General features: G+C 57.4%; 1 protein-coding gene across 4 annotated transcripts in view; it reads left to right on the forward strand.

Annotated features, from left to right (window-relative positions):
• Positions 1-23,704, forward strand: part of OBSCN (obscurin, cytoskeletal calmodulin and titin-interacting RhoGEF) — a 168,660-nt gene that overhangs the window by 65,422 nt on the left and 79,534 nt on the right. For 2 of the 4 annotated variants that reach the window (XM_055233742.2, XM_055233743.2), the window contains exons 26-50: positions 47-159; positions 277-430; positions 614-775; positions 863-967; positions 1,805-2,071; positions 2,291-2,560; positions 2,984-3,250; positions 3,342-3,608; positions 3,694-3,960; positions 5,050-5,322; positions 6,134-6,400; positions 6,620-6,886; positions 9,190-9,462; positions 9,885-10,151; positions 10,805-11,071; positions 11,172-11,435; positions 11,738-12,001; positions 15,260-15,523; positions 15,856-16,119; positions 16,687-16,950; positions 17,481-17,744; positions 18,109-18,372; positions 21,772-22,035; positions 22,567-22,830; positions 23,190-23,453. In XM_055233742.2, the coding sequence (XP_055089717.1) occupies positions 47-159; positions 277-430; positions 614-775; positions 863-967; positions 1,805-2,071; positions 2,291-2,560; positions 2,984-3,250; positions 3,342-3,608; positions 3,694-3,960; positions 5,050-5,322; positions 6,134-6,400; positions 6,620-6,886; positions 9,190-9,462; positions 9,885-10,151; positions 10,805-11,071; positions 11,172-11,435; positions 11,738-12,001; positions 15,260-15,523; positions 15,856-16,119; positions 16,687-16,950; positions 17,481-17,744; positions 18,109-18,372; positions 21,772-22,035; positions 22,567-22,830; positions 23,190-23,453 (6,126 nt within the window). The remainder of the gene's footprint in view (positions 1-46; positions 160-276; positions 431-613; positions 776-862; positions 968-1,804; positions 2,072-2,290; positions 2,561-2,983; positions 3,251-3,341; positions 3,609-3,693; positions 3,961-5,049; positions 5,323-6,133; positions 6,401-6,619; positions 6,887-9,189; positions 9,463-9,884; positions 10,152-10,804; positions 11,072-11,171; positions 11,436-11,737; positions 12,002-15,259; positions 15,524-15,855; positions 16,120-16,686; positions 16,951-17,480; positions 17,745-18,108; positions 18,373-21,771; positions 22,036-22,566; positions 22,831-23,189; positions 23,454-23,704) is intronic. The other 2 variants (XM_055233744.2, XM_063613986.1) reach the window with 1 other exon arrangement.

Below are 23,704 nucleotides of genomic sequence, written 5' to 3' on the forward strand. Positions count from 1 at the left end.
CTCCAAGCCCTTTTTCTCCTCCCACCTCCTCTGTCCTCCTCCCCAGAGCTGCCCGTGAGCTTCAGCCGCCCGCTGCAGGACGTGGTGACCACTGAGAAGGAGAAGGTTACCCTGGAGTGTGAGCTGTCGCGTCCTAATGTGGATGTGCGCTGGCTGAAGGTGCCTCCCCGCTGACCCCACTCCGTTGCCTCCTCTCCTCCTCTCATGTGGGTGGGCCCAAGCGGAACCCCAGGGCTGGACCACCTGAGTACCTGACCGGTCCTCTGCGCTCCACAGGACGGTGTGGAGCTGCGGGCAGGCAAGACTATGGCCATCGCAGCCCAGGGCGCCTGCAGGAGCCTCACCATTTACCGGTGCGAGTTCGCGGATCAGGGAGTGTATGTGTGTGATGCCCGTGATGCCCAGAGCTCTGCCTCCGTGAAGGTGCAAGGTGAGGACTGCGTGAGGCATGTGGGGCATGGCAGGTGTGGGCACCTCCTCCTGTCCTCCAGCCAGTAGGCTTGGCCGCTCTACTTTCACCTTCACAACCCTTGGCATGCTGGGGCACTGGGTGGGGGGTGCTGGGAGCAGCTTTGTGCGTCCGGGTGTGGCAGGGCCTCCCTTGCCACCCCAGGCCGCAACATCCAGATCGTGAGGCCCCTGGAGGATGTGGAAGTGATGGAGAAGGACGGTGCCACCTTCTCCTGTGAGGTCTCCCACGACGAAGTGCCTGGCCAGTGGTTCCGGGAAGGCAGTAAACTGCGGCCCAGTGACAACGTGCGCATCCGCCAGGAAGGTGTGAGGACAGGCGGCTGTGGTGGGCACGGCCCGGCCCCCAGGTCTTCCTCTGCCCCCGCCCGTACTGAGCTGCCTTTGTCCCCAGGAAGGACATACACTCTCATCTACCGGAGAGTCCTGGCGGAAGATGCAGGAGAGATCCAATTTGTAGCCGAAAATGCAGAATCGCGAGCCCAGCTCCGAGTGAAGGGTAAGGTGGGGGCTGAGGGGAGGGCGGGGCTGGACAGTGTGCATGTGTGGCCAGCTGGCTCAGCGCAGGCCCGGACGCCCCAGGCCCACTCTCAGGACCAGGACAGCAGGGACTCACGAGGAGGGAAGGGGGTGTCACCTCCTTGGCAGGAAGATAGGGGCCAAAGAAGCGGCCATGAGGGGCTTCTCCCTTCCTTAAAACAGATCCTGATAAATGCTCCCTCGGGCTGCAGCGAGTGCTGGAGACGCCAGGCGTGAGGCCCTGTTGGGGGGGCATGGTGGGGGCGGGGGGTGCTACCTGGTGGCAGCGAGGAGGAGAATCAGGGAGAGTGGTGCTGGGGCGGCAGGGAGGGAGGCTCTGCAGACAGGAGGGGTGGGGATGGGCCAGTAGGGCTAGTCAGAGGTGTACGGGGAGGGACATGAGTTCCTGGGACTGGGCTAGGGTATGTGGTTATGGTTCGGAAGTGGGGGTTTGGGGAGAGGACTGCAGGGGGTGGGGCTACATGGGGCGGGGCCTACCCTGCTCTTGGTGGGCGGGGACAGCGGGCAGGACCTGGGCGGTGGAAGTGGGAGTGTGGGATATGGGAGGGCAGGGCAGGCAGAGGTGGGCGCACTCCCCTTGCTGGTGGTCTGCTCTGTGGAGCAGGTCCTAGCACAGCTCTAAGGGGGACACTCGGCCTGACCACCTGCTGGCCCCTGGCGGGCAGACATGGGCTGTTGGGGCCTAGCAGGGTCTGGGCCCTTGGCTGCCCGAGACCCTCAGTGCCTTGTCGGAAACTGTGCCTGGGAGCCTGGAGCACCGTCTCTGATCCACCCCATGCCCCCACCACGCTCACAGAGCTGCCAGTGACCCTCGTGCGCCCGCTGCGGGACAAGATTGCCATGGAGAAGCACCGCGGTGTGCTGGAGTGTCAGGTGTCCCGGGCCAGCGCCCACGTGCGGTGGTTCAAGGGCAGTCAGGAGCTGCAGCCCGGGCCCAAGTACGAGCTGGTCAGTGATGGCCTCTACCGCAAGCTGATCATCAGCGACGTCCAGGCAGAGGACGAGGACACCTACACCTGCGACGCCGGTGATGTCAAGACCAGTGCACAGTTCTTTGTGGAAGGTGCAGACAGGGAGGGCAGCTCTGCAGGTTGCTTTTGTTGGGGGGAGTCTCCCAGGTCCATGGTTTGCCCTACACTCCTGGAGACGCTGGGTCTGGGCAGCTCAGGAGGATGCTAGCATGCATCTAGTGGGGTGGGGGCTTGTTCCCAGGAAGGAACCCTGCCGGAGGGGCAGCGTGTTTTATCCGCGGGATCCACCAGCGACTGCTCCTCCCCAACAGAGCAATCCATCACCATTGTGCGGGGTCTGCAGGACGTGACAGTGATGGAGCCTGCTCCTGCCTGGTTTGAGTGTGAGACCTCCATCCCCTCAGTGCGGCCACCTAAGTGGCTCCTGGGGAAGACGGTGTTGCAGGCTGGGGGGAATGTGGGCCTGGAGCAGGAAGGCACGGTGCACCGGCTGATGCTGCGGCGGACCTGCTCCACCATGACCGGGCCCGTGCACTTCACCATTGGCAAGTCTCGCTCCTCTGCCCGCCTGGTGGTCTCAGGTGAGCGCTCCCACCCCGGTGGGTGGATGTGGGGCAGAGCCACAAGAGGACAAGGTTCAGGGCTGTTGGGAGGCCTGGACAGGGCTGTGGGTGGGTACAGGGCAGGGCTGTGGGAGGAGAAGGCTTAGGGCAGTGACTGGACACAGTTCAGGGCCACAGATGGATATCACTCAGGACCAGGGGAGGACACAGTTGAGGATCACAGAGGGCACAGTTCAGGGCCAGGGGAAGACACAGTTCAGGGAATGGTGGACATGGCTCAGGGCCAGGGGAAGACACAGTTCAAGGCCATAGGTGAGCAGGCTCAGGGCCAGGGGAAGACACAGTTCAAGGCCATAGGTGAGCAGGCTCAGGGCTTGGCAGGCAGGGCAGGGTGATTGGTTCCTGTGGCGCCGTGGCCCAGCCTGTCCCCACTCCCTGCAGACATCCCCGTAGTCCTCACACGGCCATTGGAGCCCAAGACAGGGCGTGAGCTACAGTCAGTGGTCCTGTCCTGCGACTTCCGGCCAGCCCCCAAGGCTGTGCAGTGGTACAAGGATGACACGCCCCTGTCTCCCTCTGAGAAGTTTAAGATGAGCCTGGAGGGTCAGATGGCCGAGCTGCGCATCCTCCGGCTCATGCCTGCCGATGCTGGTGTCTACCGGTGCCAGGCGGGCAGCGCCCACAGCAGCACTGAGGTCACTGTGGAAGGTGGGGCATGAGGGTCATGGGGCTACTGAGAGGGTTTTGGGGAGGGGTTGCCTGGTGGTGTGGGCACTGAGGCCCGGTGTGTCTCTTGCAGCGCGGGAGGTGACAGTGACAGGGCCGCTGCAGGATGCAGAGGCCACGGAGGAGGGCTGGGCCAGCTTCTCCTGTGAGCTGTCCCATGAGGATGAGGAGGTCGAGTGGTCCCTCAACGGGATGCCCCTGTACAACGACAGCTTCCATGAGATCTCGCACAAGGGCCGGCGCCACACCCTGGTACTGAAGAGCATCCGGCGGGCTGACGCGGGCATAGTACGCGCCTCCTCCCTGAAGGTGTCAACCTCTGCCCGCCTGGAGGTCCTAGGTGAGTCGTCCTACGAGTCTTTGGGACTTCCCACTAGGGATGGGACAGGCGCTGGCCTCCCCTCACCCTCTTATCCCTCCTGCAGTGAAGCCGGTGGTGTTCCTGAAGGCACTGGATGACCTGTCCGTGGAGGAGCACGGCACCCTGGCCCTGCAGTGTGAGGTCTCTGACCCCGAGGCCCATGTGGTGTGGCGCAAAGATGGCGTGCAGCTGGGCCCCAGCGACAAGTATGACTTCCTGCACACGGCGGGCACGCGGGGGCTCATGGTGCATGACTTGAGCCCTGAAGACGCTGGCCTGTACACCTGCCACGTGGGCTCCGAGGAGACCCGGGCCCGGGTCAGCGTGCACGGTGTGTGGCTGCGGGCACGGTGGAGCTCAGGGAAGGGAGGTGTGCTGGGTGGGCATGGATGTGGGGCCGGCCACTACCTGGGTGGCCCACGTCATTCTCTGAGATTGAAGGGCTGCTCTGCTGAGCCGGGGAGGTCAGGGGAGCCTTCTGGGGAAGCCATGGCTTGACGTGGTCCTGTGAGGCCTGGGTGCAGGCAGGTGGACCCAGGGACGATGGGTCCCGGAGCCAGGGTTGGAGGCTGTGCTGTCCCTGCCTGGTGGTCCCGACATAGCCTGGGGATGTTGCCCTGTACCAGAGGACGTGTCTGCATGGAAGCCACCAGGCCAGTGTGGGGACACCAATGGGGATGGCCAGGGAGAAGCCAAGATGCCACGCAGGGGCTGTGAATAGGCCATGTCTCTGTCCTTCACGGGGCCCCAGCAAGGCCCCAAGGCCACTGGGCTGGCAGGGTAGAGCCATCCCTGAACCCAGCCCTGCAGCCTTGGGGGCGTGCGTGCCCTGGAACCTGTCCTGCTTTTCAGGGGCAGTTCCCTCAACTGCAGCGGGGCTACCTAGCCCCCTCTGTGTGTGTGCCTGGTCCCAGTGGCATTCTCATGTGGGTGACAGGTGGCGTAACCAGCCTGTTTGCTGGTCCTTGACAGTCTTGTAACGAGATGGGGAAGGGGCAGGAGGCATGGCGAGTTTGTCCTGGAGCCGGGACTAGCCTGCCTGGGGGCCCCTCATCCGGGGTCCTGTGCCTCCTCTCCTCCCTGTGACGACCATGGGTTCTCCCTCTCCCTGCCACCCTGATTGGAGCTCAGAGCTGTTGGTTATGCAGGTGCCAGGGGACAGCCAGCTCCAGCGGAGGGGCATCTACTCATTGGCTGGTGCAATGTGGCACCCTGTCCCCCAGGGCCTGGCCTCTCCCAGGGTCTGGCACCCTCTCCCAGGGTTTGGTCCCTGTGGGGTCTGGTTCCTCTAAGGGATCCAGCTCCTCCTGGGGTCTGGTCCCTGTGGGCTCTGATCCCTCCCAGGGTCTGGCCCTTCCTAGGTCTGGCCCAGGGCAGTGCTGTCCTCTCACCTGGCCTGACAGTCTCTGATGGCCCGCAGATCTGCACGTGGGCATCACCAAGAGGCTGAAGACAATGGAGGTGGTGGAGGGGGAGAGCTGCAGCTTCGAATGCGTCCTGTCCCATGAGAGCGCCAGCGACCCGGCCATGTGGACAGTTGGTGGGAAGACGGTGGGCAGCTCCAGCCGCTTCCAGGCCACACGTCAGGGCCGAAAATACATCCTGGTGGTCCGGGAGGCTGCGCCTAGTGATGCCGGGGAGGTGGTCTTCTCTGTGCGGGGCCTCACCTCCAAGGCCTCACTCATTGTCAGAGGTGGGCAGGGCCTGCCGGACGGGGGCTTATCACCTGGGCTGAGGAGTGGGGACCCTGGGCCTGTCCCCAGGAGTCCAGGAGCTGGGGCCCCCTGGCTGCAAAAGTTGGTGGGGGTGCTTTTGGGCTCTGCCTCCCCCAGCTGCTGCAGAGCACCCCTTCTAGAAGCCACAGGGCCTGAGGCATCTGCTGGATGCTGGGGGCAGTTCTCGCATGGAATTGGGGTCGCACTCTTCTCTGAGCTCTGATACAGGCCTGGATTCTTTTCCAATCCGTGGTCTGAGTGCCCTGAGCACTTGGTAGCTCCCGGAGCTGTGGCTCACAGGGCCAGTCTGGCAGCACCGGCCTGAGGCCCCAGCCACCTGCTCCGCTGACATCACCGCCTGTGCCCGAGTTTGCATCCGTGACGAGCACACTTGGTGCAGCTCTGTGGGGCACACTCAGAGGATGCCAGCGTGGGCCTGAGAGATGCCAGGGGATAAAATTCTGTAGTTTTTGATCTTCCTGCCTCCTGAGTCCCACCGTGGTGACAGTGGGGACACTAACATTCCAGGACTCTGAAGCTCCTGAGGGCCGAGGTCCCAGAGTTTGGGGGTTGCAGGTTCTGTTGTTTTGGTCGCCAGAGAGTGAATGTTCTCAAACGCTTGTCCTTGCCCCAATCCTGGTCATGGTGGAGGTGGTAGGTTTTGGCTGGGTCTGTGCCTAGGGCTATGGCTGTAGCCCAGATGGTGGCTGGGGATGTGGCTACAGTCATCTGTGGCTGGCGCCATGGCCCTGGCTGTGCTTCAAGGGCAGCTGTCCCTGCTCCCTTCAGAGAGGCCAGTGGCCATCATCAAGCCCCTGGAAGACCAGCGGGTGGCACCAGGGGAGGACGTGGAGCTGCGCTGTGAGCTGTCACGGGCGGGAACGCCCGTGCACTGGCTGAAGGACAGGAAGGCCATCCGCAAGAGCCAGAAGTACGATGTGGTCTGCGAGGGCACGATTGCCATGCTGGTCATCCGCGGGGCCTCGCTCAAGGACGCGGGCGAGTACACGTGTGAGGTGGAGGCTTCCAAGAGCACAGCCAGACTCCGTGTGGAAGGTAAATGCTGCAGGAGCCCCACGCGTGGCCCTGGAGTGGCCTCTCTGCCCTAGCGGGGCACGGGGCCACCCCCTGGAGCCCGAGCTCCTCTGTCCCAGGTGGAAGGGCTCAACTCAGGTCCCAGAGCTTCCGCAGCCGGGCCTGGAAGATAACGGGGCCGGCCTGGGGTCTGTGCAGACCTCACGCCCCACCTATTCTGCCTCCATCTCCCTGCCCCAGAAAAAGCAAACTGCTTCACAGAGGAGCTGACCAACCTGCAGGTGGAGGAGAAAGGCACAGCTGTGTTCACGTGCAAGACAGAGCGCCCCGCGGCCACAGTGACCTGGCGCAAGGGCCTCTTGGAGCTACGGGCCTCAAGGAAGCACCAGCCCAGCCAGGAGGGCCTGGCCCTGTGGCTCACCATCAGTGCCCTGGAGAAGGCAGACAGCGACACCTACACCTGTGACATTGGCCAGGCCCAGTCCCAGGCCCAGCTCCTAGTGCGAGGTGAGGCAGCCAAGTGTGCTCGGGCCTAGGCTTTGAATGGCACTGGAGACTTGGAGGTGGACAGGCCCAGCCTCAGTTTCTTATCATGAGGGTATAGGGATGCACCCTGGGTGGTCACTGAGGCTCCCTAGCATGGCTGTGAATGAGCTGCTGGTGCTCACTTACTCATGTGTTTATTTGCTCACTGTGTGTTTCTCCCACATGCCCTGTGTGCCTGGCCCCCATGTGTGAGCTCAGCATGTATCTGTATATACAACGTGTCACCCTTATCCCAGAGAGACAGCCTGACTCGGCTGTGCCAGGCAGCCTCAGGTGCTCCCAGGGAAGAACCGATGGTCATTAGGGTTGTCATTGAGAGTTACAGTGGCATTTTAGTCTTTTTCTTGTTGTTTACAACAGTATACCTGAAACTGGGTAATTTATAAAGGAAATAAATTTACTTCTTACAGCTCTGGAGGCTGGGAAGTCCAAGGTCAAGGGGCCACATCTGGTGAGGGCCCTTTTGCTGACAGGGACTCTCTGCAAAGTCTCCAGGGGATGGCACGGGGCATCCCATGGGGAGGGGGCTGAGTTGCTAGCTTGGGCCTCTCTTCATCTTCTTTTAAAGCCACCACTCGCATGAAAGCACTTTAACCCATTAACCTGTTAACCCATTGATCCATGAATGGATTAATCCATTCCCGCCTTGGACCCAATCCCCTCCTAAAGGCTCCACCTCTTAATATTGCCACATTGGGATTAAGTTTCAACATGAGTTTCCAGGGGAACATTCAGATCATAGTAGATGGCTGTTTGATCTTACTGTTTGGCTCCACATTTGAGTGGCAGGCAGAGTGAGAGCTGTCATTCTCTCCACTCTGTAGATAAGAAAACTGAAACTTTAGTGGGTCCATGGCCAGGGCAAGGTCATCAGGCACATTGGGATCAGAGCAGGTGAGGCCCGGCCCCCTCACCGCAGCCTTCACTTGGCTCTGAAATCCCGGGCTGGTGTCCAGAGCTGAGTTTGCAGGAGGTCCCTACTGGGGTCTGACCACAGGGCGTTCACAGGGTTCAGTATTTGAAAGGCCCCAGTTGTGATCATCAGAAGTAACGTAAACCAGGAATCATCACTGATTTTTTCTCTCCAATGGATTTGGTGACCCTGGTGAAAGCATTCTGTTAGCACAGTAAAGCCCCATGATCTAATAAAGTTGGTACCCATAGTTAATTTTTAAAAAAGCCATCAAGAGTGAGAGTCATAAGCTAACAAAAGATGCTCTTTTAAAGTTTAACATGGCTGGGCTCAGTGGCTCACGCCTGTAATCCCAGCACTTTGGGAGGCTGAGGCAGGTGGATCATGAGATCAGGAGTTCTAGACCAGCCTGGCCAACATGGTGAAACCCCATCTCTATTAAAAATACAAAAATTAGTCAGGCATGGTGGCACGTGCCTGTAATCCCAGCTACTCAGGAGGCTGAGGCAGGAGCGTTGCGTGAACCCGGGAGGCAGAGGTTGCAGTGAGCCAAAATCGCGCCACTGCACTCCAGCCTGGGAGACAGAGTGAGATTCCGTCTCTACAAAAATAAAATAAAATAAAAATTTAACATATGAGGATGTCGACTGGCCTGGTCTGGGAGCCAAAGCCATTTCCTTGTGTGCCATCCACTGATGAGAGCTCTTCCTCCATGTGCATTGCCTGGGCTGGGGTCAGCTTCTTTGAGGTGGAGTTGTGCCTGCAGGACACTCGTGCATGCAGAAGGAATCTGAATGCAGGACCTGTCTCGATATTCAGAAACGCTCATCTCTTACCATCCCTAATTCAACAGCCAAAAAACCTCGTTTCTAGGAATTCACATTGCCTATCTTCTAAGCATTTGGTTTAAATTTCAACATAAGTGTAGCCGTTTTTTTTTCACACTCCTGTTTCATCTGTTACTACAAGAGTTAATTTCATGGCACAATTGTAATGATACACACAGCTGGGTAAGTAGGTTTGGGAGCCAACTGCTCCTGGGAACACAGCTTGGAAAGGGGGCAGGAGTGTGCTCTCCTGGGTTCTCAGGAGGCTGCAGACTCACCCAGCAAGCCTTGCAGAAGGACCTCCAAGGTGCAGAGAGGTGGGCTCAGGGCTCCCAGTGGTCCTCAAACAAGTATCTTTGGACTGTTCAAACTCTGACCCACTTACTGTTTTCAGAGTTCTGTCCCTGCAAACTTGTTAAAACACAGCCACCTTACTCTGTCCTGGGGAGCATCTGTCCTGGGGAGCACTGCTGGCTGAGCCTGCCCAGGATGGTGGGGCCCCTGAGCAGTCTGTGCCTTTGCAGGCCGGAGAGTGCACATCATCGAGGACCTGGAGGATGTGGACGTGCAGGAGGGCTCCTCAGCCACCTTCCATTGCCGGATCTCCCCGGCCAACTATGAGCCTGTGCACTGGTTCCTGGACAAGACACCCCTGCATGCTAACGAGCTTAATGAGATCGAGGCCCAGCCTGGGGGCTACCACGTGCTGACCCTGCGGCAGCTGGCACTCAAGGACTCGGGCACTATCTACTTTGAGGCGGGTGACCAGCGGGCCTCAGCCACCCTGCGGGTCACTGGTGGGTCGCATGCCCACGTCGCACATGTTGCTCAGAGCTGCAGACAGGTGGAGAGGTGGATGGCAGCTCAGCCATGTGCCCAGTATCCCTGGGCTCACAGAGAAAGCACCATTGGCTTACTGTGGGGTGGGGGCTCAGAAGGCTGAATTGGGCTCTTTCGGGATGAATGCTTCCGCATGGTTTGCAGAACTGTGCTTGGCGTGGCCCGGGCCAGGCTGCATCCCCACTGGGGCAGGAGCCACATGGAGCCTGCCCCGTTCCCTCCGCAGCCTGTTGCATGGCCCCAGCGTGAGGGTGGCTGGTGGGTGCTGAGCCAGGGTATTGCCTGGTCCACAGTGAGACCCAGGGTCTCTCCCTGTTGGCCCCTCCAGCGGCAGCACGACAGGATCCCACATGCTCCTGCTTCTCTCTCTGTCCCCCAGAGAAGCCAAGCATCTTCTCCCGGGAGCTCACAGATGCCACCATCACAGAGGGTGAGGACTTGACCCTGGTGTGCGAGACCAGCACCTGCGACAGTCCTGTGTGCTGGACCAAGGATGGGAAGACCCTGCGGGGGTCTGCCCAGTGCCAGCTGAGCCACGAGGGCCACCGGGCCCAGCTGCTCATCACTGGGGCCACCCTGCAGGACAGCGGACGCTACAAGTGTGAGGCTGGGGGCGCCTGCAGCAGCTCCATTGTCAGGGTGCACGGTGAGCCCCAGCAGCCCCAAAGCCCAGCCACAGGCCAGGTGCCTACAGCTGTCTTCTCAGGCAGCACCGTCTTCAGGGCAGGGCATGTGCGCCCACAAGGAGCCCAAGGCAGGAGGACCCAGGTTCCCGTACATCCTGTATGGGGCACCCATGGCTCCCCGTGTCCTTTCTGGCTCTCCCTGGCACCTTGTCCACCCTGCTTGGCTTCCGCCCTGGCCTCTGCCACCTGCAGGAGCCGCCCCGCAGAGCTGTCTCCTCTGCGTCTCTGAAGGGCCGTCCCTCTGTGCATGCCTGTGTCCCTGACCTCCTGTCTTAGGAGGTGCCAGCCACAGTGTGTTAGGGCCCACTGTGACCTCTTTTGACCTTACTTTCCTCATCACAGCCACGCTTTGAGGTCTGGGCTAGGGCTTCCAACTGTGAATTTGGCCGGCACAGGTCCCTCACACCCCGCCCTTCTGTTCTCCTGCTTGGTTCACCCTTTCTATCCCTCACCCTCAGAGCTGCCCCTTTCCAGAAGTCTCAAGGTCGCTGCCACAGGCCCCAAAGGAGAAGGGGGACCCTGCAGCTGATGTCCCCAGCCCTCCACCACCTATAGGGGACCCCTAGTGGACTTCAGTCGGGGGAGGGCAAGCTGAGCCTGTGCCTGTCTGCAGCACGGCCAGTGCGGTTCCGGGAGGCCCTGAAGGACCTGGAGGTGCCGGAGGGTGGTGCTGCCACACTGCGCTGTGTGCTGTCATCTGTGGCTGCGCCCGTGGAGTGGTGCTGTGGAGACAAGGTCCTGAGGCCGGGTGACAAATACAGCTTACGCCAGGAGGGTGCCGTGCTGGAGCTGGTGGTCCGGGACCTCCGGCTGCAGGACAGCGGGATGTACTCATGCTCCTTCGGGGACCAGACTACTTCTGCCACCCTCACGGTGACTGGTAAGCATCTCCGTCCACCCTGCCCATGTGGCCCAAAGATGCCACTTCCTCCAACGCAGGGGAGCAAAGACGATGCTCTCTGTGTCTGACTTTCCTGCAGCTCTGCCTGCCCAGTTCATCGGGAAACTGAGAAACAAGGAGGCCACAGAAGGGGCCACGGCCACGCTGCGGTGTGAGCTGAGCAAGGCGGCCCCCGTGGAGTGGAGAAAGGGGTCCGAGACCCTCAGAGATGGGGACAGATACTGCCTGAGGCAGGACGGGGCCATGTGTGAGCTGCAGATCCGTGGCCTGGCCATGGTGGACGCCGGGGAGTACTCGTGTGTGTGTGGAGAGGAGAGGACCTCGGCCTCACTCACCATCAGGGGTAAGACTGTGTGTCCAGAGCCATGTCCGGTGTCCAATTTTTTACCTCTGCTGTCAGTCACACCTGTTCCAGTCTCCCCGACTGTGCCATGCACTTCCCAGCACATCACAGAATCCCTTCCAGCTTTCTGGGCTGTGGAAGGAACCAGGAGAACCTGGCATTTGCAGCCAGACTCCCACCCTCGAGGCACCCTGGGACCTGTCCTGTGGGAGTCTGTCTTGTCCTCCATCTCGCCATGGCCTATCCACTTGTGCTTCCCAGAGTCTGATCCCATCCGTGTCTGTCTGTCCATCCCTCCCCAGCCGTGCCTGCCCACTTCATAGGAAGACTGAGACACCAAGAGGGCACAGAAGGGGCCACAGTCACGCTGCGGTGTGAGCTGAGCAAGGCGGCCCCCGTGGAGTGGAGGAAAGGGCGTGAGAGCCTCAGAGATGGGGACAGACACAGCCTGAGGCAGGACGGGGCTGTGTGCGAGCTGCAGATCTGTGGCCTGGCCGTGGCAGATGCTGGGGAGTACTCCTGTGTGTGTGGGGAGGAGAGGACCTCTGCCACTCTCACCGTGAAGGGTAATGACTGCCCCTGGCCACGTGCATGGGTGGCTATGTCCGAGCGGGTGTGCACATTCCTGCCTTGTGCCCACGTCTGCACTGTGGCCTTCCCTGTCTTTCTGCATGTGGTTCCTTCATTCCTTCAGTAGGGATTCCCCACAGCTGCTGCGTGTTACCCACCTCAGGAGCAGGAAGACAGCAGAGAAGAGAGGGCTGTTTGAGCCCTACGGGGTTGTAGGCAGAGACAGAGGATGTGGGGAGAACCAAATCATTAGAAAAGTGAGATCACAGATCTTCTCCATGGTAAACACTAGGAAGGCAGGAAGGCAATCAAGGAGGAGCCCCAGAAGCGGAACACAGACGGGAGTTGGGGGATGGCAGGTGGGCTGGAGTGCACAGCCAGGAAGGGGAGGGTCCACTGTGAGGAGGAGAGAGGCAGGGTGACTTTGGGGAGGAGGTGATGGGGGTGACTGTGGAGGGGAGGTGATGGGGGTGAGTGTGGGGAGGAGGTGATGGGGGTGACTGTGGGGAGGAGATGGGGGTGACTGTGGGGAGGAGGTGATGGGGGTGAGTGTGGGGAGGAGGTGATGGGGGTGAGTGTGGGGAGGAGGTGATGGGGGTGAGTGTGGGGAGGAGATGGGGGTGAGTGTGGGGAGGAGGTGATGGGGGTGACTGTGGGGAGGAGATGGGGGTGAGTGTGGGGAGGAGATGGGGGTGAGTGTGGGGAGGAGATGGGGGTGAGTGTGGGGAGGAGGTGATGGGGGTGACTGTGGGGAGGAGGTGATGGGGTGACTGTGGGGAGGAGCAGCCACAGTGACTCTTCGTGTGTGAGCCAAGCAGAGCAGCCGTGTGGAGTGGAAGAAGGGGCCCAAGATGATCCAAGATGGGGGCTTTGACCAGGACGGGACGTCCGGAGCCCTGTGGCCTGCCTGCGGCAGATCTAGGGTGTCCTCATGTGTAGGGGGTGGGAGTGGATCTCAGCCATGGCTGGGTCCCCTGGGGACGTGAGGCTGCAGGACTCGCCCTGGGCCCTGAACCTCTCAGTCACAGCAAGGAGAGGATTCCAGCCTCAAGCCACCAGTGTTCTCAGCAGAAGGGGCAGAGCCCTGCAGGCCTGGCCTCGTGTGTCTGTGGAGCTGGGACCCATGGCCCGGTGTGGCTGGTGGCGTGGCGTGGCGTGTGCAGGTGCTCGGGGCCTTGGAGGGCCTGGCTCACTTCCGTCAGGGAAAGCACACGGGATAAAGCCGGCCCAGGTGGAGGGCCTGGGCACCTTACAGGGAATGCAGGGTAGGACTCTCCCAAGCTCTAGGGCCTTCTCGCCCAGGACTCTGGTGGTCTCCCCTCACACCGCAAGGAGGGATCCCTCAGGGCAGTGAAGGGGCAGGTTCTGGGGGCCAGGCACAGCCGTCTGGATGCCAGTGCCTGATGCAGGTAGCTCCGGTCACAGGCACAAGTGTCATAGACCTTTGCGGAGAGGCCCGGCCTCCATGCACCTCCAGCGGTGTTGACAGTACAGCTTCCATGGCATGGAGGCACCACACCACCAGGCTCGCCAGGACACCCCAGAGGGGCAGAGACTTTGGGCCCTTGTCACACGGCTGTGTAGCATGTTGGAGAGACACAGAGACACAGGGGCCCGGGGGCTAATCTGCGTCCTCCTCAGACTGGTGGCTGAAGAGCAGATGACCAGAGTGGACCCCTGCCGGCTGCCTGAGGCAGTTGCTTCCAGAAGTGGGCGAGTTCCGGGGAAGCTTCAGGTGGTGGGTGCCCTGCTGGACCCCTCTGGTGCCTCCTAAGAGGGCACCCTTGCATGCTGGAAGTTTCCACCGGACCCCGAAGCCCGAAGGATGCTCCGAGCTGCAGTTCCCCTGGGGGCGTCCAGGGGATGAAGCTGGGCACTCTGAGGCTCCAGTCTCCATCTGGTGGGCTGGGAAGCCACCCAGCCTCAGTGCACAGGAGACAGTGGCCCTCACCTGTCCCTGTGATCCATGGCTATCTCCTGCACGCAGGGCATGTCCGGGTGGATGGTTCCTTCGTGTATTCAGTTGGTCATTTCTTATCTGCTGGACCCATGCACCAGGGCACCTGCTGCGTGGGGTTCCTGCTTGCATCATGAACACAGGGCGACAGTCAAAGTGGAGGGCGGCACCCTCCTCTCTCCCAGCAGTAGGCTCCTTACTCCCTGTCTGCCCTGGGCTCTGGCCGCAGGAGCAGCAGGAACTGATGAGAAGCAGGAGCCTGGATGATTTTGTGGGAGATTTTTAGACAGCTGATTTTGTGTCTTTTTCTTCCAGCTATTCATCAAGATCATGAGGCTGGGTGCGGTGGCTCACACCTGTAATCCCAGCACTTTGGGAGGCCAAGGCAGGAGGATCATTTGAGCTTAAGAGTTCCAGGCCAACCTGGGCAACCCAGGGAGACCCTATCTCTACAAAAAATATAAAAATTAGCTGGTTGTGGTGGTGTGCACCTGTGGTCCCAGCTACTCAGGAGGCTGAGGTGGGAGGATTGGTTGAGGCCACAAGTTTGAGGCTTCAGTGAGCTGTGATGGCACCACTGCACTCCAGCCTAGGCGACACACTGAGACCCTGTCTGAAAAAGAAAAAAAAAATTTGAAGGAGCTATGAAATAGGGAGCCACAGAATGAGACCAGGGCCACAGTGTAGTGTAACTGAGCCACCAGGCTGGTCTTGGGCCCTTGAGCATGATGACAGATTGGGTCTGAGCCAGGATGGGCTGCAGAAGATCCTGGGGATGGGGAGATCCCGTTTGGTTCCATCTCTGCCTCCCCATCTCATGGGTCCTGTGGCCATTGCATGTGTCTGCCATCATCTTGGGGTCCCTGCTAGGATTCCAGCTCCTCTGTGTCCTGGGCGGCTTTCCCCTGCGTGTCCACGGCCAGTCTATTCTCTGCTCCCAGGGCACTGTTTCACATCAATGTGTCCATGCTTTAAATCCTAGTTTCCTCCAAAGCGGGAGTGTGTCCTTGCTGAGTGTCCCCAGGTGTCTCCAGAGGGCCTCGTGGTCTTTGTGTCCTCTCCAGCCTTGCCAACCAGGTTCATAGAAAGTATGAGGCCTGAGGATGCCTCAAAAGGGACCACACCACGATGCTAATGGGCTGGACCGTGGGAAGCTGCAGTGCACAGCCTGTACTCAGCACGCCCCAGGAGCGGCCCGTGTTCAGATGGCTTCCCTGTCTTCTCTGTGTTGTCCATGTCCTATCTCTTCTGTGGGCTCAGAGGGTGTGATTGTGGCCATCTCTTTCTGATCCCCCAGCCGTGCCGGCCAAGTTCACAGAGGGTCTGAGGAATGAAGAGGCCGTGGAAGGGGCCACAGCCATGTTGTGGTGTGAACTGAGCAAGGTGGCCCCTGTGGAGTGGAGGAAGGGGTCCAAGAACCTCAGAGATGGGGACAGATACATCCTGAGGCAGGAGGGGACCAGGTGTGAGCTGCAGATCTGTGGCCTGGCCATGGCGGATACCGGGGAGTACTTGTGTATATGCGGGCAGCAGAGGACCTCAGCCACACTCACCATCAGGGGTAAAGATCATATGTGGCCTTGTGGACCCGTGGCTTGGTGTCTACATGTCACAGAGTCATCCTCATCTTCCAGTGTGGCACAGCCCCTGTGGCAACCCTGGGGTTGTCTCCCGCCTACCCTTCTTGTCCAGGAGGTGTCCTCATGCTCATGTTCATCCCTTTGTGTTCTCTGTTCTTCCCGGGCCATTTGCTTCCTCCCCATGTGAATGTTTATTTGCTCCTTCACATGTGGTCCTTTGGCGGTTTGTGTGGCTCCTTGTGGGTGTCCATGTCCCATCCACAGAGTCTTCCAGACAGTCTGATGATCTCAGAGACTGCTTGGTCCTTCCCAGCTCTGCCTGCCAGGTTCATAGAAGATGTGAAAAACCAGGAGGCCAGAGAAGGGGCCACGGCCGTGCTGCAGTGTGAGCTGAACAGTGCAGCCCCTGTGGAGTGGAGGAAGGGGTCTGAGACCCTCAGAGATGGGGACAGATACAGCCTGAGGCAGGACGGGACCAAATGTGAGCTGCAGATTCGTGGCCTGGCCATGGCAGACAGTGGGGAGTACGCGTGCGTGTGCGGGCAGGAGAGGACCTTGGCCATGCTCACCGTCAGGGGTAAAGGCCACATGTGGCCAAGGAGAGCCATCTTCTGGTGTCCATGTACTGATGTCATGCCGTGTGTCTGTACTCACCCCATGTGCTCTCCCTGTATCTGCACCACCCTGTTCCCATCACTCTACAGAGTCCCTTCCAGCCTCCAGAGCTGTTGTGGGAACCAGGAGAAACCGGCTTTGCAGCCAGCTTCCACCTCATGTGCCTCCAAGGATGGGCTCCATCATGTTGTCCTGTTGGCTTCTGTACCTTGCCCTTTCATGCTGTCCTGTCCTCCCCCCACAGAGTGCTCCAGAGACTCTCACAGTCCTCGTGTGTGTCTGACATACTCTGGCTCTGGCAGCCAGAGTTACATAAAGTGTGAGGACTCAGGAGGCCATGGAAGGAGCCACAGCTACAGTGCTGACAGGCTGGAGCATGGGAAGCCCCAGTCCACAGCCTGTGCTCAGCACACCCCACGTGTGGCCTGTGTCCAGTTAGGTTCTGTGTCTTCTCTGTGCCATCCATGTTCTGTATCTTCCATGTGCTCAGAGAGCATGATTGTGTTCATATATTCTGACCCTCCCCCAGCTCTACCCATCAAGTTCACAGAGGGTCTGAGGAACAAAGAGGCCACAGAAGGGGCAACGGCCACGCTGCAGTGTGAGCTGAGCAAGATGGCCCCCGTGGAGTGGTGGAAGGGGCATGAGATCCTCAGAGATGGAGACAGACACAGCCTGAGGCAGGACGGGGCCAGGTGTGAGCTGCAGATCCGCGGCCTGGTGGCAGAGGACGCTGGGGAGTACCTGTGCATGTGCGGGAAGGAGAGGACCTCAGCCATGCTCACCGTCAGGGGTAAAGGCCACATGCGGCCAAGCAGCGCCGTGCTCTCGTGTCCATGTGTTGACGCCATCCGTCTCTGCCCATGCTGCTTTCTCTCCCCATGTCTGTGCCCGCCTGTGTAACTGCATGAGCTTCTTCCAGCCTCCAGGGCTGTTGCAGGAAGCAGGAGGAGGCAGCCTCTCTAGCCGGCTCCCACTGTGTGCCTCCGAGGACTCTGTTGACATTGTCACGTTGGATTCTGTGTCTTCTCTCCTGTCACACTCTTTCCCCTGATGTTCTCTGTGTGTTTCTGACCCTCTCTGGGCCTGGGTGCCAGAGATTCCCGTAAAGGTTGAGATGTGAGGAGGCCACAGGAGGGGCCATGGCCATGTGCTGTACAGTCTGTACTGAGGGAAGTCCCAGTCCACAGCCTGTGCTCAGCACACCCCCATGTGGCCTGTGCCCATTTGGGTTCTGTGCCTTGTCTCTGCCATCCACGTCCTTCCTATCTCTTCCATGTACTCAGAGAATGTGATCATATCTGTGTTTTTTGACCTCTCCAGCCATGCCTTCCAAGTTCATAAAGGGTCTGAGGAATGAAGAGGCCACAGAAGGGGCCATGGCCACACTGTGGTGTGAGCTGAGCAAGGTGGCACTGGTGGAGTGGAGGAAGGGGCATGAGACCCTCAGAGATGGGGACAGACACAGCCTGAGGCAGGATGGGTCCAGGTGTGAGCTGCAGATCCGTGGCCTGGCTGTAGTGGATGCCGGGGAGTACTCATGTGTATGCGGGCAGGAGAGGACCTCAGCCACACTCACTGTCAGGGGTAAAGATCGTGTGTAGCTGTGTAGACCATGGCTTGGTGTCTACACATCTCTGTGTCACCACCTTCTGCCTTCAAATGTGGCATGGTTCTGTGGCAACCCCATGGTTGTCTGTCCTTTAACCGGGGTCCTCTGGGCATCTCCCTCTTCCCGTCTTATCCAGGAGGTGTCCTCACGTGCATGTCCTTCTCCTTTTGTGTTCTCTGTTCCTCTGGGGCCATTTCCTTCCTCCCCATGTGTACATTTGTTTGCTCTTTCATGTGTGGTCCTTTGGTGGTTTGTGTGGCTCCTTGTGGGTGCCCATGTCTAGTCCACAGAGTACTCCAGACGGTCTGATAATCACAATGATTGCTTGGTCCTTCCCAGCCCTGCCTGCCAGATTCATAGAAGGTGTGAAAAACCAGGAGGCCAGAGAAGGGGCCACGGCCATGCTGCAATGTGAGCTGAGCAAGGCGGCCCCCGTGGAGTGGAGGAAGGGGTCTGAGATCCTCGGAGGTGGGGACAGATACAGCCTGAGGCAGGACGGGACCAGATGTGAGCTGCAGATTCATGGCCTGTCCATGGCAGACGCTGGGGAGTACTCGTGTGTGTGCGGGCAGGAGAGGACCTCGGCCACAGTCACCATCAGGGGTAAAGACCACATGTGGCCACCTGAGTGATTCCTGTCTTCTCCCACCTAACCCACATGATCTGTGCTCTCCCAGTGCCTCTTGATGTCATTGCCATCTCATTCAATCACTCCCCTGTGTGATACATCCCACAAATGCACCTGGAACCCACTTGGATGACCTAATCTAGGGCCTGGGAATATGGACCTCAGGGGTGAATAGGGCAGGGACCCAAAGGAGAGCCCCGCAGACAGACGTCAGGGTCCAGGAGAGCTGTCTGGGGCCACTGGCATCTTGCTGGGGCTTGCACATGTGCGTGGGCTCTGGGGCCCCAGGCCTAGAGGTGAGGGCCTGTGTTTCTGCTGATGGACATGCACAGTAGGGTTGGGGGCTCACCGAGGAGGTGGTCAGGCCAGGCCCCACTGAATCTGCTGAGAACGTTTGAGTAGTTCCTGTGGTCATGCCAGGCTCCTGAAGGACTGCTGCCTTTATCTGCTCAGCGGACGCAGCAGAGCACTGCATCTGGGTAACTTCACAGCAGATGTTTATTTTCTCAGACTTCTGGAGTCTGAAATTCCAAGATCAAGGAGTCACTCAGTTGGTTTCTCCTTAGGCCTCTTTTCTTGGCTTGTAGATACTCTGGTCATATTGGATTGGGCCTATCATAACAACCTCATTTTACCTTTCAAAGATACTATTTCAATACAGTGACATTGTGAAGTACTAGGGGTTAGGATTTCAACATACATGGATTTGGTGAGGGGACTCAATTCAGACCATGACATTCTGCCCTCTGGCTTCCCACAATTAATTACTTTCTAACATGCAAAATACACTTACTCCTTCCTAACAGCCCGTAATCTTAACCCATTCCAGCATCAACTCAAAATCAAAATCTCATCTGAATGCATCTAAGTCAAGCGTGAGGGAGGTGAAGTATGAGTCATTCCGAGGCAAAATTCTTCTTCAGTTGTGAAGCATGAAACCAGACAAGTTTTGTGCTTCCAAGATGCAATGGTGGTGCAGGCATAGGATAGACGTTCCTGTTCAAAAGAGGGGAGGTTGGAAGGAAAAAAAGGGTCATGGATCTTATGCAGGTCTGAACCTAGCAGAGCAAATTTCACTAGATTTTAAGGCTGGTGACTCAGTACAGTGGCTCACGACTATAATCCTAGCACGTTGAGTGGCCGAGGCAGGAGGATTACTTGAGGCCAGGTGTTCTAGACCAGCCTGGAAAATATAGCAAGACCCTTTTTCTAAAAGAAAAAAAAATTTGTTAGGTGTGGTGGTGCACATCTGGGGTTCCAGTTACTAGGGAGGCTGAGGCATGAAGATCACTTGATCACTTGAGGCTGCAGTGAGCTATAATTGTACCACTGCACTCCAGCCTGGGTGACAGTGAGACCCCATCTCTACTTTTTTTTTCCCAAAGTCTGAAAAATAATTCTCTTTGACTTAATTCCAGTCCTCCATGCCAACCAGAGTGTTATCCCCAATCTCTCAGACCTGGGTAATATCTTATCCACTCATCCTTGGGTAACAGCCTCTCCCCCTCCGTTCTGGGAAGAGGTGGTCCTGATCCCTGGACCTCTAGTGGCAGTGGCAGCCCTGCTGATGCCTTTGGGGCCGTTGTTTTATTTTGAAGGGTAAGACATGTTTGCAGCCATATAGTGATATTAGCTCATTATGTTGAATCCCTGAAGTCTGATAGCCTTCCTTCATTTTATCCCACCTCAATCCAGTTCACTCCAATCTGCTGGTATAAGATTATCAAAAACTGAGTTGGCCTCCCATGCAATTCATGGAGGTCCACACCATCAGACAAGAGGCTTTTCCAGATAACTGCATCTCTATTCCTGGCTTCTGTTGAGATGACTCATTGGATCCATAAATTGCACACCTGGTGCTTTAGCAAATGGTTATCTACCCACACCCTTGATGTTCTCTTCAGAACAATTTCTCATTTTTTACCATGTGGTTAGGCTGAAGAATTTCCAAAGCTTCAAGTATTGGTTCCTTTTTTATTTACAATTCCTTCTTCAATTTATTTCTCTCCTCTTGCACTTCACAATAAGCAGCAAAGAGAAAACAGGTTTCACCTTCAACACTTTACTTAGAAATTTCCTCAACTAAACATGCAAAATTGTATTGTTTCTTAGTCCTACCTTCCACACACAACAACACAATTCGGAAAAGTTCTTTGCCACTTAATAATGAGGATCGCCTTTCCTCCCCTTTCCAATAACCTGTTCTTTATTTCCATCTGAGGTCTGACCAGAAGCATTTTTAATGTCCATCTTTCCATGAACAGGTTGTTCACAGCAATCTAGGTTTTTTCCAACATGCACTTCAAATATCATCCAGCCTCCACTCATTACCCAGTTCCAAAGCCACTTCCACATTTTTAGATAATTGTTACAATGGCACCCTACCCCTGGTACCAATATTTGTGTTAGTTTTCTGACTAGAAGTCTAGGTTGAAGTGTTATTAGGTTGACTTCCTCCGAGGCTTCTCTCCTTGGCTTGTTGATGCAGTCTTCTGTTTTTTCACATGGTCACTCCTCAGTGTGTCTCTGTGTCCTAATATCTGCTTTTTATAAGGACACCAGTCATATTGGAGTTGGGCACACCCTGACAACCTCATTTAACCTTAGTTGCCACTTTAAAGGCCCTATCTTTAATACAGTCATGCTCTGAGGTTCTAGAGGTTAGGTTTGAACATATGAATTTGGGGGGCCACAATCAGACCATAACGGGGTAACCAGGGTGGGGCTTGCTCCATTGTACCCTGTGAGCTCTCACTCTGCCTAGAATCAGGAGGGAAGAGAGGACAGCAGGTGGAAGGGTCAGAGGTGTGGTGTAGAAGCCACATCTGGAGTCTGTTGGGGGTTTTGGTGATTGAGCCAAGGCAATGTGTATCCAGTAAAGTCAGGACAGGAGCAGTGAGGTGGAGACAGCAGGTCCTTGTGTGGGCTGGGATGGTTGGCAGTGAGCCGAGGTATGCCCATGCATGAGCAGTGCTGGATGGAAGGCCTGCCTGGAATGGGTATCTCCTGTATGAGAATGGGGAAGCAGGTGTCAGGACAAGGAGGTGCCTCCTATGAGGCTGGAGAGAGAGAAGAGAGAGATGCATCACATTATTGCATATGTGGAAGTTGCAGGAGCCTGTCTTGCTTCCTAGTAATGATAGGACATGGGTAGGACAAGATGCCCTTTGAGAAGAGATCCAGGATGGAGCCCATCTCCCAGCCAATCTGCACCTCATAGGCAGAACACAGGAAGACCTCAGTCTCACATGGTCTTTGGTCCGCCTTATCCCATGTCTTCAAGATCTACTTCTGTTTCCTTCCTGCGTAATCAGGTTGTGTCCCTCAGATCCTCCAGAGGGTTTGATGGCTTCTGTCCGTGTGACCCTTCCTAGCCCTGCCTGCACGATTCACTCGAGATCTGAAGACCAAGGAGACCTCAGAAGGGGCCACAGCTACACTGCAGTGTGAGCTGAGCAAGGTGACCCCTGTGGAATGGAAGAAGGGCCCTGAGACCCTCAGAGATGGGGGCAGATACAGCCTGAAGCAGGATGGGACGAGATGTGAGCTGCAGATCCATGACCTGTCTGTGGCGGATGCTGGGGAATACTCATGCATGTGTGGACAAGAGAGGACCTCGGCCATGCTCACCGTCAGGGGTAAAGTCCATCTGTCCAGATCTGCATTCTGGTGTCCAGTTGTTCACTTCTTGCCATCAATCTCTGCTCATTGCATGGTCTCCCCCAGACTGCCACACTGTTCACTTCATGCCACACTATCCCTTCCAGCTTCCTGGGCTGCTGAAGGAACCAGAAGAAACTCTCATCTACATCCAGATTCCCATGCCTGTGATACTGTGGGCCCTGTCTTATTGGATTGTGTCTTGTCTTTCATCTTGTCATGTCCTGTCTACCAGCACTTTCCAAGGAATTTAATGTTCTCTGTGTTTTTTCACTCTCTCTGGCCCTGCATGGCAGATTCACGTTATCTCTGAGGCCTGAGGAGCCCACAAAGGGGCCATGATTGTGATGTTACCAGGCTGAACAGAGGGAATCTATAGCCTGTGCTTGGCATACCCTGCATGTGGTCTGTGTCCAGTTGGGGTTTGTGTCTTCTCTGTGCCATCCATGTCCTGTCTTTTTCATGTGCTCAGTGTAATTGTGTCCGTGTCTTTCTGATCCCTCCACCAGCCCTGCCTGCCAGGTTCACAGAAGGTCTGAGGAATGAAGAGGCCATGGAAGGGGCCACAGCCACACTGCAATGTGAGCTGAGCAAGGCAGCCCCTGTGGAGTGGAGGAAAGGCCTCGAGGCTCTCAGAGATGGGGACAAATACAGCCTGAGACAAGATGGGGCTGTGTGTGAGCTGCAGATTCATGGCCTGGCTATGGCAGATACCGGGGTGTACTCATGTGTATGTGGGCAGGAGAGGACCTCAGCTACACTCACTGTCAGGGGTAAAGATCCTGTGTGGCCATGTGGGCTTGTGGCTTGGTGTATACACCTCTCTGTGTCACCACCTTCTGCCTCCAAATGTGGCACATCTCCTGTGGAAACCCTGTGATTGTCTGTCCTCTAACTGGGGCCCTCTAGGTATCTCCTGCCTCCCCTTCTCATCAGGAGATGTCCTCCTGCTCATGCACGTCCTTGTGTGTTCTCTGTGCCTCCTGGGCCATTTGCCTTCTCATTGTTTGTGTATTGCTCATCTTGCTATGGTCCTTTGGTGGTTTGTGTGGCTCCTTATTGGTGTCCATGTTCTGTCCAAAAAATCCTCCAGACAGTCTGATGATATCAGTGACTGTTTGGTCCTTCTCAGCCCTGCCTGCCAGATTCATAGAGGACATGAGAAGCCAGAAGGCCACAGAAGGGGCTACAGTCACACTGCAATGTAAGCTGAGAAAGGCAGCCCCCGTGGAGTGGAGAAAGGGGCCCAACACCCTCAAAGATGGGGACAGATACAGCCTGAAGCAGGATGGGACCAGGTGTGAGCTGCAGATTCGTGGCCTGGTCATAGCAGATGCTGGAGAATACTCGTGCATATGTGAGCAGGAGAGGACCTCAGCCGTGCTCACTGTCAGGGGTAAAGACCACATGTGACCACCTGAGTGACTTCTGTCTTCCCCTACTTAAGCCACATGGTCTGTGCTCTCCCAGTGTCTCTCAATGTCGTTGACATTTTATTCAGTCACTCATCTGTGTGGTCCATCTCACAAATGCACACTGAGAACCCACTTGGATGGCCTAATCTAGGGCCTGGGCATACAGACCCCAGGGGTGAATAGTGCAGGGTCCCCAGGTGTCAGGGAGAGCAGCAGGTAGGTGTCAGGGTCC

The sequence above is a fragment of the Symphalangus syndactylus genome, chromosome 19, assembly GCF_028878055.3.
Source record: "Symphalangus syndactylus isolate Jambi chromosome 19, NHGRI_mSymSyn1-v2.1_pri, whole genome shotgun sequence".
Taxonomy (NCBI): Eukaryota; Metazoa; Chordata; class Mammalia; order Primates; family Hylobatidae; genus Symphalangus; species Symphalangus syndactylus.